General features: G+C 52.0%; 1 protein-coding gene across 1 annotated transcript; it reads left to right on the top strand.

The window, feature by feature from the left end:
• Positions 1-4,386: 4,386 nt before the first annotated feature.
• Positions 4,387-11,592, top strand: CDCP2 (CUB domain containing protein 2; the record flags this gene model as incomplete). Its single annotated transcript, XM_080349038.1, has 6 exons — positions 4,387-4,462; positions 6,153-6,500; positions 6,582-6,926; positions 7,408-7,761; positions 10,902-11,080; positions 11,278-11,592. The coding sequence occupies 6 exons, from the start codon at positions 4,387-4,389 to the stop codon at positions 11,590-11,592; spliced, it is 1,617 nt and encodes a 538-aa protein (XP_080205164.1).
• Positions 11,593-15,784: the final 4,192 nt, after the last annotated feature.

Genomic DNA, 15,784 nt, shown 5'->3' with positions numbered 1-15,784 from the left:
TCTATGCTGCCCTTCTGCCCACCCTGATCCTCAACTGTTGAAATGTTGCCAGGTGAGAGAAAGAACATGTCCTAAAATTCTGTGTGGGAAAGCATCTGGGTTGTAGCTGCTGTCAGGGCAGATGATTGGTTTTTTTATCATGTCCCCTAAGTGTTGTATAATAGCCCTAGTTCATTAAATTGAACTTCTTTTCAAACAAACAGCTGTTCCTTTTTGTCACAGGACTCTCACAGGTGCCCAAGGAGTGACGTAAGCCACGAGAACACCACCTGAGGAGTGAAAGCATCATGGGGCTTTGCTGGACTGCTCCCTTGTGGGACAGGGGACAGAGCTGAGGGTCTGCCCTGGGAGGTGGCAGCCCCAGGACTGCCTGGCCCAGCATCCAGCCTGGGTGCCTCAGCCCTTTTCTGCTCTTTCAGTCCAGGATGCTGCTGCCTTTCCTCCAAGATACCTGCTGTCCACTCTTTTACCTTCTTAGACCATGGTGTTTACTAATTACACCAGGAGATAACAGCCTTTCTACACACCTTTGTGTTTTCCTGTTCATTTCCAGTTCATCCTGTTTTGGGGTTTTCCAGGCTGTGACAGATGATGTTTTTGTCTCATTTTGTCTCGTTTTGTCTTATGTTGTCTCGTAAGCTGTATCAAATAGTACTCCATGCACAAAGGAGATGTAGTTTGAAATTACTCAAAATAAGCAGTGCAAACTAAAGTGATGGCTGATTTACATGTTGGAAGGAAGCACAGGTTCATTTCACATCAGTGAGATTTGTCTCCCGTTACCAAATGCCTGGAATTAATCCCATGTAACTGCAGCTTGTATGTATCAGAGCAAGGGCTGACAAGAAAATGATCTTCCTAACCCTAGGGTTTTGGCTTTTAATGCAGAGAGGTCCAGGGAAGTTGTCCATGGTAGTTCTAAGAAATGCTCTCACCTCCCATCCAAACCATGTTTCAGCTGCCGTCAGCCACTGGCGTAGCGGAGATGCTTCTGCACAGCCCAGGGCTGATAATTAGTTGCTTTCTCTGGTCGCTCTCTCTACTTTATCTGTAGCTAGGAACATGGAGAAAATATTTTCCTCTGATATTACACACTCTGAAAACATTACTTATATGCCTCTTGCTTTAAATATTCTGCCTTTTTGAGATTTTTACAGAGGCCTGAAGTAAAACTTGACGCTCCCTTCGGAAAAAGTGACGACTTTCTGCACAAAAAGCCGAGACTGTTCCTTTAAATGCAACCCCAATATGTCTGGGTATTTCAGCACATATGGGCCACACTGGTTAAACCCTACCCAGCTGGTCCGGCCGTTCTGCCGCGAAGCCTCTCGTCTTTGTTCGCGGCTGAGAGGGAGGGTAGTGAGAGACGGAGCAAGCTGTGAGTGCTGCGGGTTGCAATCCTGCGGCGGCGGCTGCGGGCAGAGCGGGAGGAGGTGATGCAAGCGGATGGAGGGTCTCTGCGAGACATTCTCTGTGGGGGAGACCATGTCCTTGGAAGTATGGGCTCAGAAGGGGCCTTTAAACTGCCCATGGGCACTTTGTTTTCTATTTTCTGCCCTTCTCTCCCTTCCCCCTCCTGCCCTTTGTCGTTTCTCAGGCTGAGTCTCGCATGAGTCTCCACTTCCCAGCCCCTCAGCCCCTTTCAGAGGCTTGTGTGAGGCTCCTGCAAAGACAGGGACCTGGGGTAGAAAGGCTCTGGGGCAGGATTTTCCCTACCAAGGGAAAAGAGGAGGCTTCCTTCCCTTTGGAGGCCCAGGAACTACCCTGCGGTGGCAGATTTATAGGAAAATGGTGATGCTCTGGGTTATCAGGGCATCTGCGGGGCTGGAGGTGGTGGGGCTGCTGGCACCCTGTTTGGCTGGTGAGGTGCTCCGGTGCAATGGCCACCCCCTGGGAAGCCCTCGCTATCAGCACAGCGCTGTGCTGGGGAAAGGGGCTTTGCTTCCTTTCTTCATCTTCATGTGCAAACTAAATGCCTTCTTAATTTCATCTCATTATTTCCTGCCTAAATAATTCCTGTTTCTCCTGGGGACCGTGTTTAAACCTTTGATCTTCTCTGAAGTCTCACAGTCCTGATCACATCCTTTCTATTTAAATGAATCAAATGCCTTTTTTGCTCATGATTTATAAATTTGCTCACAGAGGAACAGAGGCAGCCCTGATACAGCACACCTTGAAGACAGAGCACCCCCAGCCAGACCTCAGTGTGGAAGGACCTGCCTGGCTCCTCTGCCCACTCCATGCCGCATCTCATCCTTCTCCTGCCCCTCTCCACCCTCCTCCCTGGCTGTGCCGCTGCCCAGCAGCATTGCCTGGGCTTGGTCTCTGCCAGGGATGGCCACTCCAGGTCAGGACAAAAGTGAATGTGCCAGCGGTTGATGGATGGGGTCTCCTGGGAGGGGGACACAGCTGCTGTGCTGCACAGCCCCAGCCCCCTGTCTCCTGGGGGTATCGCTGACACTCGACACAAAGCAGGACTGCAGAGCGCAGCTGGAGGGATGGAGAAGAGCCACCATGTAGGTACTGTGTCTCTGACACTGGCTCCATGCTGGCTGGGATGTGCCTTAGTGCTGAGGCTCGCAGTGGAAGGGCTTGGAGGATGGTGGGTGTTGCTGGAGATGGATGCAGAGATGGTGAATGTGTAGCGACGGAGAAGTGGTGCAGCATGTTGTCCCTAAGGCTACAGGATGGTGGCCAGGAGGGCTGAGCTCTTCTGGCTGAGCTGGAGCTGTGGTTATGGAAATATCCAGGAGAGGCCCCTGCAGCACAGGCCATGGGCCAGAGCTCTCCTGCTTCTTTGCTGTGGGCTCTGGCCCTGCATGTGGTGTACAAGGCACAGGGACAGACCTCCTCTCTAAGCGCATCAGGGCAGTGGCTGATTAAGCTCTGCAGTGTCCCTGGGAGGTCTGTAGGAGATGCACCAGCACCTCAGCCGTCTCCCAGAGCCTGCACTGGAGCAGAAACTTTGCACAGTGCCTGGGGACAGGGACAGCTGCCTGTCATTTCCTCACTCTAATGTGTACTTACTCCTGGTGCTAGTGGGGCGATGGAATGCCCAACACCCCAGGACAGGCACCCTGATGTCCCCCACTTCAGCTGGGCTTCTGGCTGGGATGCCCCAATGCTTCCACCAGCCCTCAGTGTAGCTCCAGCAAGGCTGGGCAGTGAGGAGAGAGCCTGTACAAATATTATTGTTGTTATTGTTACCCATAAATATATGCAGACACTTAATGACCTTGGCAGGGAGCATTTCCTGGGGATTCATGACCAGTTGGTGTTAATGGTCCTTAGCTGCACCTCAGGCCGTCAGCTCCTCCCAGCCCATCATTAATCCACAGGAAATGTCTTGGGCATCGATCCTGATTGTTTAATTAATAAAGGCAACTTGTCTCCCTGCCTGAGATTTACAGATATTCACTACTTCTTTCCCTGCAGCTTTGAAGGTGCCTTAAAAACGCCCAGATCCCTCACACCAGGACACCCTTGTGGACTTTTGTTTCCTGGCATTCATTTGGGTGTGGGTGATGGCAGCAGGAAGGTCTTTTCTCTCCTGGGTGGGAGGGAAGGAACTGAAATCTGCTGGGTTTGGGGTGTCTCCAGCTAACGCAGCACAGCTTCAGCTGAGTGCATCCAAGAGCCTGGGCAAGAAGGAGCATGAACCAACATGAAAGAACATGGTAATTCTCCAAGGCCTTAGCAGGTTCTGTAATAATCAATGGTTTTTGCCTGAGAGCCACAATTCATCTCTAATCTTCCTCGGGGGAGGCAGGATTTGCGATCTTTAGTGCTGGCGACTGCCGCTTTCCCAGGCTGCGCATCCCGCTGAGCCCAGGCACTCGCTGCGGGGATGCTGACCTGGCAGCGACGTGGAGACGCGGCGGCGTTTAAATCCTTTTTGCTGTTTCTTTAGCCTTTACTACTGGTTGGCTCTGTGCAGTGGATGCTGTAGTATAAATCATGTTAATTCTTGAGGTGTTTTTCTGTGGTAAGTCTGAAATTCTCATTTTGGTTCACTGACTTGCCTGGTGAACTAAATTATTTTCATAGCCCCTTAAGGGCATATTGTCAGCCCAGACTTAGTGCCGTTATACACCATATCTGAAACATTAATATCTCTTCTAAATATAGTGTATTGACAAGGTATCTGATATAGTGTAAATCCTTAGGATATTTGATCCAGATCATTAAAACCAAGTGAAGGAAGGGAGGAATAGATCAAGTTACCTTGCCGCTCTTAATTCAAACAAGCAATGAATTATTCATTCTGCTATTAATTCTACAGTCCTCCTGCTTTTTATTTATTTCTCTATTTATTTTTTTCCTCCTAGACAGACAGCTTCGAAAGGATGCTTGGGTGCTGGTGAGGGGAGATTTGCCTGGCAGAGGATGGAGTGCGCAGGGGCAGGATGCCTGGCAGTGCTGGCCGTGCTCTGCAGGGCTCTCGGGGATGCTCCCAGCAGAGGTAAGAGCCCGGTCTCAGCTCCCAGTGGGGACCCTGGGGCTGATGGGCATCCGTGGTCCATGGGGAGGAGAGGGCTGTTTGCAGGTGCTGTGCCTGCTCTGGGGTGCGAGCGGGTCCCAGCTCTCAGCCCGTGCAGGGACAGGGGCTTGCTTGGGGCACAGGCCACCCTGGGGAAAGGAGCTAGGATCTGCAGTCGCTACAAGTGTGGGACACCAGCGAGTGCTTGAGTTTCTGCTTCATGCTTATTTTACTGAAGACTGCAGGAAGGGATTGTCCTGTTTTGGTGAACAGGTGCTTTGCTGAAGGGTTAGTTAACTTCTGGAGTTGTGCATGCCTATATAAATATGTATATGCACACACATATATGTGAATTTATGTATGCGTGTGTGTGTTGCTGTGCATGTAATAAAATCTTCACCTTACGTGGATAAAACGCCCACAGGATGCAGGGCAGGGTTAGCAGACAACACAGTAATTTGGGGGACAAAGTAGGCCAGGTCAGCCTTGCAACTCAGCTGGTGAGTGATACCCCTTGCGCCAAATGGCAGGGCCATTCTCAGAAATCCAAACCCTTCCTTGGCCCTGGTGCAGGTGCTCCTGAGCGGCAAGCAGCCACCCTGTTTCCCGGTGCTGCCTGCTCACCCCTCTGCCTGCACCCATCTAGGCTTCCCAGAGCACCCTGAGGTTCCCAACCCTTCATCCATCTACCTGCCCTGGGGCTACTTACCCCTCCTACAGGCTCCCCTCTTGGATATTTATCTCAATAACATTATTCCTTTAGTACCAGCCTCCTATTACTTTATCCCTGGCAATTAGCAGGGTGATTTTTAGATCTGGCCAGCTTTGCTGCTTGTGGAAACACCCCCTCACACCCCTTACCCATTTGCTGAGGTGCTGCATCACACGCATCTGCAGGACCCCCCCATGGCCAGGAGGCCACCACACCAGCGGGTGTGATGAACAGCAATGCACGCTGGCTGACTATTGATTTGCAATATACTTGGCCCAGATTGATGGCAGTGAGCGCCCAGCCTTCCTTGTGCCCTGGAGGCTATGCAGGGTCTGTGTCCCCACCAGACATGATGTATGTGCCTGCTATATCAGCCTTTTCACCCCAACCCTAATCAGACTGAGGGGCAGGTGGCAGCGTCCCTCTTCCTCAGCCTTATTTTATAATAGCTATGTCTCAGTAGAAAGATTTCATTAGAAAATCGATCCCTACGTGTGTAACTCACTGTTGAGTGCTTTGAGCCTTTCACCCCCATTTCTCCCAGCTTGAATTCACCAATATCACCAGAACATCAGCAGCAGGAGGCACGAAGCTGAAGGGCTGGGTAGCTGTGACACCTGAAACTTGGTCCCTACTTTCTTGTTCGCAGCAATAAATAGAGGGAGACATGGTGCTGTTGCTGGTAGGATAATCTCCTGGGCACAGCTGAGCCCTGCTGCAACCAGACCATGGGGCGGTGTGGGGATGGTGTGGGGAGAAGTGGGTTACATGGAGGGATGAAAGGTGATGTGGGGGGGGACATGTGTCCTCTGGGGACAAAGGGTGGCCAAGCCCAATGGGCATCTACAGGGTGCTGGTGTTTCAGTAGTGCCAGTGGTGGGATGGAACTGGTGCTGTGCACCCTGTCTCCGTCCTTTTAGGCTGGAAAGGGGACATCACATCCACCTCTGTGTTCTCCAGGCATTAAATGTGGAGGGGTGCTCTCAGCACCCTCCGGCAATTTCTCCAGCCCCAACTTCCCAAGGCCGTACCCCTATGAGACGGAGTGCACATGGCTGATCGTGGTGGCTGAGGGCTCCTCTGTCCTGCTCTCCTTCAGCCACTTTGAGCTGGAGTACCATGCTGCCTGCGCCTATGACTACCTCCAGGTCTACAACGGGGCCACCCGGGACCAGGGCAACCTCCTGGGCACCTTCTGCGGCCGCAGCCCTCCCCCACCCTTCTCCTCTGCCTGGCACGTCATGGCTGTCATCTTCCACTCCGACCGACACGTGGCCAAGCGCGGTTTCACTGCCGCCTACCGCAAAGGTAGCAGGGAGGGGTGGCGATGGTGGAGCATCCATCTCTCCATACTCCCCCACCATCCTCATCACCCATGCCTCCTCGCAGATGCCTGTGGCGGGCAGCTGACGGGCCTGTCTGGGGAGATCACCAGCCCCCGCTACCCCGAGAGCTACCCTAATGATGCCGAGTGCCGCTGGACCATTGGGGTGACTGGTGGCAGCGGCCCCCTCACCCTGGTGTTCGCTGACTTCCAGGTGGAGGGTGGCCAGGGCTGTGGCTTCGACTATGTGGCCATTTTTGGCGGCCCCACCACCGCTGCCCCTGGCCTGGGACGCTATTGCGGCAGCGCCCGCCCACCCCGCACTGTCTCCTCTGCCCCACATCTCCTCGTTCTCTTCAAGTCGGACTTCAACATCGGTGGCAGGGGCTTCAAGGCCCATTTCTACTCAGGTGCGGGGTCTCAGGGTGGTGGGAAAGACATGGGGATGGGTCCCCAGGGTGGTGGTGGTGGTGGTGGTGATGCTCTCCCGCAGCAGCAAGTGGAGATGAGAGCAGAGGGGAGCCCTTTGGGGAAAGCTTCTGAGATGATGGTGGGAAGTGTAAATCACCACTCAATGCAAATGGCATTGTTGTGGCTATCCAAGGCTCCGGGTTGTCTTTCTCATGAACAAAAGCCGCCCTTGCTCTTGCTGTTCCCTGGGGATCTGAGTTTTTCCCATCTGTTCTTGTAGGACTTTGGCCAACTTGGGTGTTGCCATCTCTCAAAACCGATGGCTGTCCATCGGCAAAATGCAGGGCTGGGGAGCAGGGGAGTGGGGGGCAGAACATGCTTTAGCAATAAAACAAGTGATGGCTCAGCCACCAGCTTGTCCACATCCAGAGGGCTCTAGGTTTGGTTTAATTTTTTCCTTTCCCCTTTTCCCATGAGCAGGTGAGTGCCAGGAGGTGTTCACCACCATCAAAGGGAATTTCTCCAGCCCTCGGTACCCCAACTTCTACCCCAACAACCTCAAGTGCCAGTGGAGCATCCAGCTGCCGCTGGGCTACCAGATCAGGGTCTTCTTCTTGGACATGGAACTGGAGGGTCGGAGCAGCCTCACGGGCAGCTGTGATTATGACCACCTGGCCGCTTTTGATGGCAGCACCGAGAACGGGTCCCTTCTGGGGCGGTGGTGTGGGTGGGAGACCCCAGCACCCATCACCTCCCACAGCAACCAACTGCTGCTGGTCCTCCACACCGACCGCAACACGGCCAAGAGAGGCTTCTCCATCGCCTACGTGGGAGGTAAGATCTCATTTGGGTGCTCTACAGCATTTCATTTCCATTGGGACATGCCTGAGATTCTGTAATTTCCAAAGGACCGTGCAGTGAAGATACTTGTCTGCAGGAGCAAGTTCTGCAGCTCTTTGGGGATGGGGTGGATGAGATGTGGTGAGTGAGTCCCAGCTCTCTCAGGCTGCAAGATGTTCATGGTCCAGTTTGTGTTTACTATTTAAGAGATGCTTCCTGGCTTCTCCTCCTCACATCTTTGCCACTGCTGTGCTCTGCTCCTCTCTTAGGGTGTAAAAGAGACAAAACCCAGGGGTTTTTAGGGGATCAATGCCCCAGGGGAGGCGACCAGCTCAAGCATCGCAACCTAGCTCCCCAGGATGCTCCAGCCCTGCTGGCACATGAGCAAGCAGATATAAAACACGGAGTCTCCTCCACCACTGGATGGGCAGGACCCCCAGGACACAGCACTCCCAAACCCATGGCCAGCCCTGCCCAGCATCTGCCCCATGTCCCCACCAGTGCATCCATAGCTGGTGGGAGGAGCGGTGTGTAACCTCTTTCCTACATTTGCCAACCTTTGCACCTCAAAAGACACTGAATTTATGGTGTTCATTGTGTTTCAAGATAATTACATCTGAGCTGACCTGTGTGTCAGGGGTGATTCAGATGGGCAGCCTTGCCGGTGGCCTGCAGACAGAACAGGGATGCTTGACCAGCAGCACAGGAGCTGGGGGTGCCTGGCCCTGGATTTCTGAGCTTTTCTGCCTCAGTAGCAGAATCCCTCTTCATTTCCAGTGTAGCAGAAGGGATTTTTGGGGTACGTGGCTCTAGGAATAAGGAATGGGATAGATTTTTGTCCTGAGCCTCTGGAGGGAGGTTGTACCAGGCATCTAGAAGGGTTTTAGTGTGCGTGGCAGGGCTATCCCTGTCTGTATCCTGCTTATCTCTGTTTTACAGCAGCATACAGGGAGGGAAGTCTTGGCCTCACTGTGTCTGGTCATGGAGAAACCCTGTTCCTGATGGAAGAGATCTCCCAGTTGCCCAAGGCTCCTGCATCCCCCGGTACACACTGGTGGCTGTGTTGGGGGAGGACAAAAGCTGAAGGGTCTGGAGCACAAGTTTTATAAGGAGCAGCTGAGGGAACTGGGGGGTTCAGCCTGGAGAACAGGAGGCTGAGGGGAGACTTTATCGCTGTCTACAACTGCCTGAAAGGAGGTTGTAGCATGGAGGGTGTTGGTCTCTTGTCCCACGTAACAAGCGAGAGGAAGAGAAGAAATGGCCTCAAGTTGCGCCAGGGGAGGTTCAGATTGGATATCAGGAAACATTTTTTCACAGAAAGAGCTGTCAGGCATTGGAACAGGCTGCTCAGGGCAATGCTGGAGTCACCATCCCTGGAGAGGTTTAAAAGACGCATAGATTAGGTTCTTAGGGACATGATTTAGTGACAGTGTTGGGTTAATGGACTTGGTGATCTTGACAGTTTCTTCCAATCAAAATGATTCTATGATCTGGACACAAAACTGAGCCTCCCTCCATGATGCTAAGGCTGCACACTATGTTTTCCCAGTGATATGGGCATCTGTTTGCAATTAGCAGCCTGCGTGGCACATCCAGCACCTGCCAGGCTGCTCTCACTGGGCGCATCGGCCTTTCCCCGCCATCGGCTGCCTCAGGAGCCCTAGGTGGCAAAGGGGCACCTCAGCCTCCACATCCACCGCTCTTCAGCCATTCAGATATATTCCTTTTTGGCCCATGGAAGTGTGTGACTTGGGCTGGGTATGCGTGATTTATGGCCATTTGAATGAAAGCCTTCACACCAGCAGAGATGATCCATTTTCTCCTTCTCCTCCTCTTGATCTAATGCACTTTAGTTATTTGGTAAATCTTCTAATGGTTTTATAATGCACTAAGTGGAGCCAAGTGACACTATTTTTTTTTTTTAATCGATTTTATTGCCTCTTACCAGTTTCATAAGGCAAAGATTCAGAGGAAGCTGGAATAATTCAGTAATTCATACTGCCCAAGTGGTTGGTTCAAGCTGAGCAAGGATTAACTTTAAAGTTAGGAGGAGGGGACATTTTTCCTCCCTGCTTCTTTTCCTGCTTGGAGACTTTCTGCATTCAGAGGGGGCAAATACAGCATCAGAGGCAGAATGATGGAGAGAGGCTGGGTTCCCCATTGCCTTGCTCTTCATCTTGGTTTCATAGGCAGCTCGACAGCAACTCCAGCAACTCAGGAGGTTCCACTTAAATACGAGAAGAAACTTCTTCTCAGGGTAGGTGACAGAGCCTGGAACAGGCTGCCAAGGGAGGTTGTGGAGTCTCCTCTGGAGACATTCAAAACCCGCCTGGACACATTCCTGTGTGACCTCATCTGGGTGATCCTGCTCTGGCAGGGGGATTGGACTGGATGATCTTTTGAGGTGCCTTCCAATCCCTGACGTTCTGTGATTCCCTCCATGTACCAGCTCCCCATCAAAAATAACATCCTGGGGGTGGTGGAGGGCTGATGATGTTTGGGACAGGACCTGGGCTGGGCCAGGCCATGCCCAGGAGGGTGTCCCAGGGCTGGGACCTGGGTCACCCTTCTCCAGGGATCATGTGGCAGCCATGTGGCTGCATCACTCCAGGGTGGACAGGCGTGTGGTAACTCTGAAATACATCTCCTCCCTTTCAGTGCTGCCTCTTGCAGGGGTGTTGTAGCATGTTGGGAAGCTCTGTGCCCATATCAAGCCATCAGCAAAGCTTTCATGGTCTGATTCTGGGCAGCAACTCAAATGTTTTGCTGGCTTTGTACTGATGGAGAGTGGCAGAAAGCAGAGCAATGCCTGGGAGCCAATCATGTCTGACCTTGTCACACAGCAGGGCTAAAGTTAATATATAAAATAATGCATTCCACATTTCGGGTGTAGCTCCTTTTTGCCTGAAAACTCGTCTCATCACATAAGTCCAGGTATTGCAAGATGCACAGCAAACTCATGAGGCCAATGTCCCTGGTACTCTTAGCGCCATCAGTCGCCTTGCTCATGTGTGATGGGGACAGTGAGCTCGGAGAACAGCTGTGGCTCTGCCTGTAGCTCCAGCAGTCACTGCAGCCTGGGGAAACCCCCTCCCGATGAACCTTCACGTGGACCTTCTTTTCTATCCCAATAGTCGTGCCCATCAACATCAGCTGCACCCGGACAGACTTCCACATCCAGATCCCTGTGCAGTCCCTGGTCCAGCTGGAGAAGAACAGGATTTATTTGGGGACACCCTCCTGTGTGGCCCAGGTGGTTGGCAGCAACTTTAAAATACACACCAGGTTTGACACCTGTGGCACTGAATCCCAGGTACGTGGTGAGCAAACCTTCCTTTAAAGCAAGCGGAGTAGATGGTTAGCCCCATGCCTGTTGTACCAGCTGCAGAGAGGAGTTCCCACTCCCATCTTCCCAGTAGATGCTGGTCTAATCTGTGGGTGACTACCCTCCAGACCCCTGTGAAAATCAGCTGCACAAAGCCCTGATGAGCTGTGACCCTTGTCTTGCAGAAACGCAACAACACATCTGTCATCATCAGCACCCTCTACATCGATTTTTCAGCAGGTGACCAGGAGGACATCCACCAGTACGAGGTGCAGTGTGAGCCAAAGAGGAAGGAAGCCTCAGTGACTCTCATTGCCGGCCCCGACCTGTCCAGACTCAGACAGGCAGAAAACCTGGTGGATGCCCAGCAGCGGGAGGGGGAAGCGATGGACACCCGTGAAATCAAGAGCCAGGACACCAGCGACATTGTCTTCATCAGCATCTGCATCCTGGCTGGGCTTCTCATGGTCATTGCGGTGGTGGGGCTAGTGCTTCTGTAGGACGCTGCTCCCCACGTCACAGAGTCACTGAATGTCAGGGATTGGAAGGGACCTCAAAAGATCATCTAGTCCAATCCCCTCGCTGGAGCAGGAACACCCAGATGAGGTTACACAGGAATGTGTCCAGGCGGGTTTTGAATGTCTGCAGAGGAGACTCCACAACCGCCCTGGGCAGCCTGTTCCAGTGTTCTGTCACCCTCACTGAGAAGTTTCTTCTCATACTTAAGTGAAATCTCCTGTGTTCCAGTTTTCACCCATTGTCCCTTGTCATATTGTTGGTTGTCACTGAGAAGAGCCTGGCTCCATCCTTGTGACACTCACCCTTTATGTATTTATGAACATGAATGAGGTCACTCCTCAGTCTCCTCTTCTCCAAGCTAAAGAGACTCAGCTCCCTCAGCCTTTCCTCATAAGGGAGATGCTTAATCATCTTCATGGCTCTGCGCTGGACTCTCTCAAGCAGTTCCCCTTCCTCCTTGACAATTGCTTGCAATCCCCACCCTGCCCAGGGCGGAAATGCACCCCAAAATCCACCCTCACCCCAGACCGAGCTCTAACACAGCTGCTCAAATGGAGACACAGCTCTCAGGCCTCGAAACAGAGCCTGAACCCAACCTCCATCTCCTCCCAACGCCTGAAAAATCTGGGCAGTAGGCAGCTTTTTCCCTTCCCAATTTGTTTTCCTCTGTCTCAATCTGTCCATTTGGCTCGGGAACACAATTCTTGCGCTTCCTAACTCTTCCCACACCTGCTTCAATTTGTTTTCCCTCCAGTGCTGCTGCTTTTGGGAAAGTAATGTTGTTTGCTGATGGTTGCAAATCACCCTGTCGATTATTTCTAGCTGAATTCTTGAAGGTACAAACCATCCCCAAACACAGCAATATTCCCAAAAAATACTTTCCATGATCCCACCTGGGCTTGGGAGGGGGATGCTGTGGAGCTGTGTTATAGGTATCCTCACTTGTCAAGTATCGATTTAGCTCGGGTAGACATTCCTCGGAGGTGTTTCTGGATGTCCATGAGCCCTAGAGCTCCTTGTTTGATCTTCACACATTGTCTAACCCCCCTCTTCCTCGCAGGACTCACCTGAGCACTTCAGCCACCAGCAGCTGGAGGCAAGGAGAACCATCTCTCCTCTGTGTTTTCCTCCTTTCCAGAACATCCAGGTGTCTACCACTGTGCGCTCCATACCAGCATCACTTCTGGAGTCTAAAACCTTGGGAAAGTCCCAAAGAACCTCATCTACATGTCTTGTAAACACTTCCAGGGATGGTGACTCCAGATGTGTCCTCCTTGCCTCCATCTAGAGCAGGGGCATCAAACTCATTTTCATCAGGGGCCACATCAGCCTTGTGGTTGCCTTCAAAGGGCCAAATGTAATTTTAAGACTGTATAAATAAATAATAATAATAAATAAAATAATAATAAATAAATAAATAAAAATAATAATAATAAATAAAGTCCTACATTTATCCAGTCCTAGAATTACATTTGTCCCTTTGAAGGCAACTGCAAGGTTGATGTGACCCCAGTGAAAATGAGTTTGATATCCCTGATCTCGAGGCTATAAAGCTCCAGGGAAAACTCCTTCGGCTGCCTTGACTTGCCTCTTGTGCTATACCAATGAAAAGAAAATTCCTTTTCAGCATCACATGGGGGTGGCTATGGCAGACCAGCCTGTGTTTGTCCTGGCATGGGTCAGAGCCAGTGCATGGTGAAGCCAATGTGAAATCTTGCTGCAGCAGTGGGGTGAATGCAGCCCTGGGAGCCTGGCACAGAGGCCACCCACCCCAGCCTGTGTAAAACACACTGTGGTGCAGGGAGAAATCTTAAAATGTCCAAATGTCGTCATTCAAGGGCAAAAAAAAATGTAGCTAATCCAGGTGCGTGGTTTTTTGTTTTTTTTTTTTTTTTTTTAGTAGCACTATCTCCCAAGGGGAATCCATCCTACAGAAGGTACCAGCTGTCCCTGTGGCAGCATTGCCCCACACAGCAAACGCCTCTTGCTGTTGCATCCCCCCACGGCAGTTTTAGCAGGGGCTGACACGACAGTCCTGTAGGTGAGAGGCTTTCCTGACCAATGTCCTGCCTCCCACAGCCCCTGGGACAGGTTGTACCTGCTGCTGAGCATCAGAAGAATCAGTAAAGGAAAAGGAAGGTGATCAAGCAGCTTTTCCTCCTGGTTTGCACCAGCCTGTGGACACCTAAGAGGGTGTCTGGGAAGGGAAGAAAGCACAAATCTGCACATGCCTCCTAACAAGGAGCCTTCATTATTGGAGCCCTGATTGATTTGGTGTTTGTTGGTGCAACATGTTGTCAAATGCAAGATTCCTGAGTGAAATATTTGCCAGCACTGTTAGGCTCCATTAAGGCAACATGTTGAGAGCTTGTATGTAGAGGGGAAACAAGGCCAGATGCCCCTGCTGCCTGCAAAGCCTTGCTGCCACCTAATTGCCAGGTATATCACTGTCAGCTTCAGACAATAGTTACAAGAATTGACAATTGAAGAAACTGTAAGATATAACCAACCTTCCCAGCAGCCCAGATTTTGCTGAAACAGGTGAATGCTGCAGTGGCTCGTGCCTGACAGGGAGCCCGCAGTGCCCAGCAGCATCGTAGAACCATAGAATCATTTCACATCCAGCTCATCACCCACAGGATGGGCACATCCTTGCCTGGTTTGCAGGGAAAAAGATGCTTCACCTATCAGGAGCTCCAGTTTTGCACAAAACTGAGCTTTAATACACCCTACTCGAGGAAGAACCCAGTGAAACTGCAGCACAGAGACAGCAAACTCCTATTCAGGATCTCCACCAAAAGCTGTGGCAAGAGGAGAGCCCAGCCAAAATCATCTGCAGTGTGTGCCTTTGGACACATCAGTGTGTGCCTTTGACATCACCAGGACTCCCTCCCCTCTGCCATGCTCATGGTTCTCATGCATCAGGCCTCAGTTTCCCTCATTAGCATTTGCCCAGTACTTCCTGAGCAGGCAGGGAGAGCAGTGGACACAGGCAGCGCTCCTGTTACTCATCTGCTTAATTATTTAGAGCCTGATGATTTGATTGAAAGGGCTGAATGCAGCCGCCCCATCTCCTCACTTTGCTTATCGACGTGGAGTCGCGTCCCTCTGGAGCAGACAAAGGCTTTGCTGTTGTGCGCGAGCAAGAGCCTCTGTTATCTCCCTGCAAATGCCTGCAAGCAAATCTGATGAAGAATGGCCGGTGAAAATCATAGATCATAGAAAACAGGACTGGAAGAGCCCCCAGGAGATTCGTTGGTTTATTCCTTTCCCTCCCTGGGGGAATCGCTTCTACCAAAGAGAAGCTGGGCTAAAATATCCTAAAAATCCCAGCAAGCTCTGCATTTTCTCTATTTACTGGGAAGGTTTTCCTAATGTGTCACACTGGTATGATGTGCTGATGAGGGATGTGCTGATGGGCGCTGTGCTTTTGTGCTGCTGCACTGGGCAAACCTAACAATGGTGGAAGTGCCCCAAAATGAGCACTGCTGCCTGTGCAGGACCTTGCTCCCCCTGCCCCGAGGCACTGGGCAGAACAGGGCATCCCACTGGGGGTCCCAGCAAGCACACGTGTGGCTGAGTAATGATCTCATTGAGCCACAACATGAGGGTCTGGCAGCCTCAGAAAATCCCACCTGCACCCACAGCAGCCCCGCTCAGGTGCAGGCAGTCACTAAGTGTTGGCCATGAGCAGCATGGAGGAGACCCAGGGACGTGTACTCTGCTGAGGGTGAAACTGAACACAGCTGAACCTGGTGTCACACAAAGTCCCTCTAATGCCCATAAAGCTGTAGGGCTGGGAAGGAGTGTGGGGCAGGTGGGGTGACACCTTGCTTGAGCTGGCATTACCCTCTCCAGTCCCCTGGAGCAGAACGAAGGAGGCAAGAGGCTGAGCGGCACAGCAACTGGGTGAGCTCTGGGGATAACTTGGGGCTGGGTGGCTCCATGGTGGCCATGCTGGAGGCCCCCAGGGACACAGTGTCTCTCCCTGCAGTGTGGAGTAGAGCCTGGGCCTCTCTGGTTGCTCCTGCACCCTGGCTGCACGCATTGTGGTCTGCTGGTGTGGGGAGGGGAACAGGGCCCCTCTGGCTCTGGTGCTGTAATTAGGGAGCAGGTGTTTGATTCGCCACCCAAGCTCAGCACCCCAAGTCTGGCCCCGCTCCCATAGGCAGA

The sequence above is a fragment of the Nesoenas mayeri genome, assembly GCF_963082525.1.
Source record: "Nesoenas mayeri genome assembly, chromosome: 8".
In the NCBI taxonomy this organism is placed as follows: Eukaryota; Metazoa; Chordata; class Aves; order Columbiformes; family Columbidae; genus Nesoenas; species Nesoenas mayeri.
This window is presented reverse-complemented; position numbering and strand designations above follow the sequence as displayed.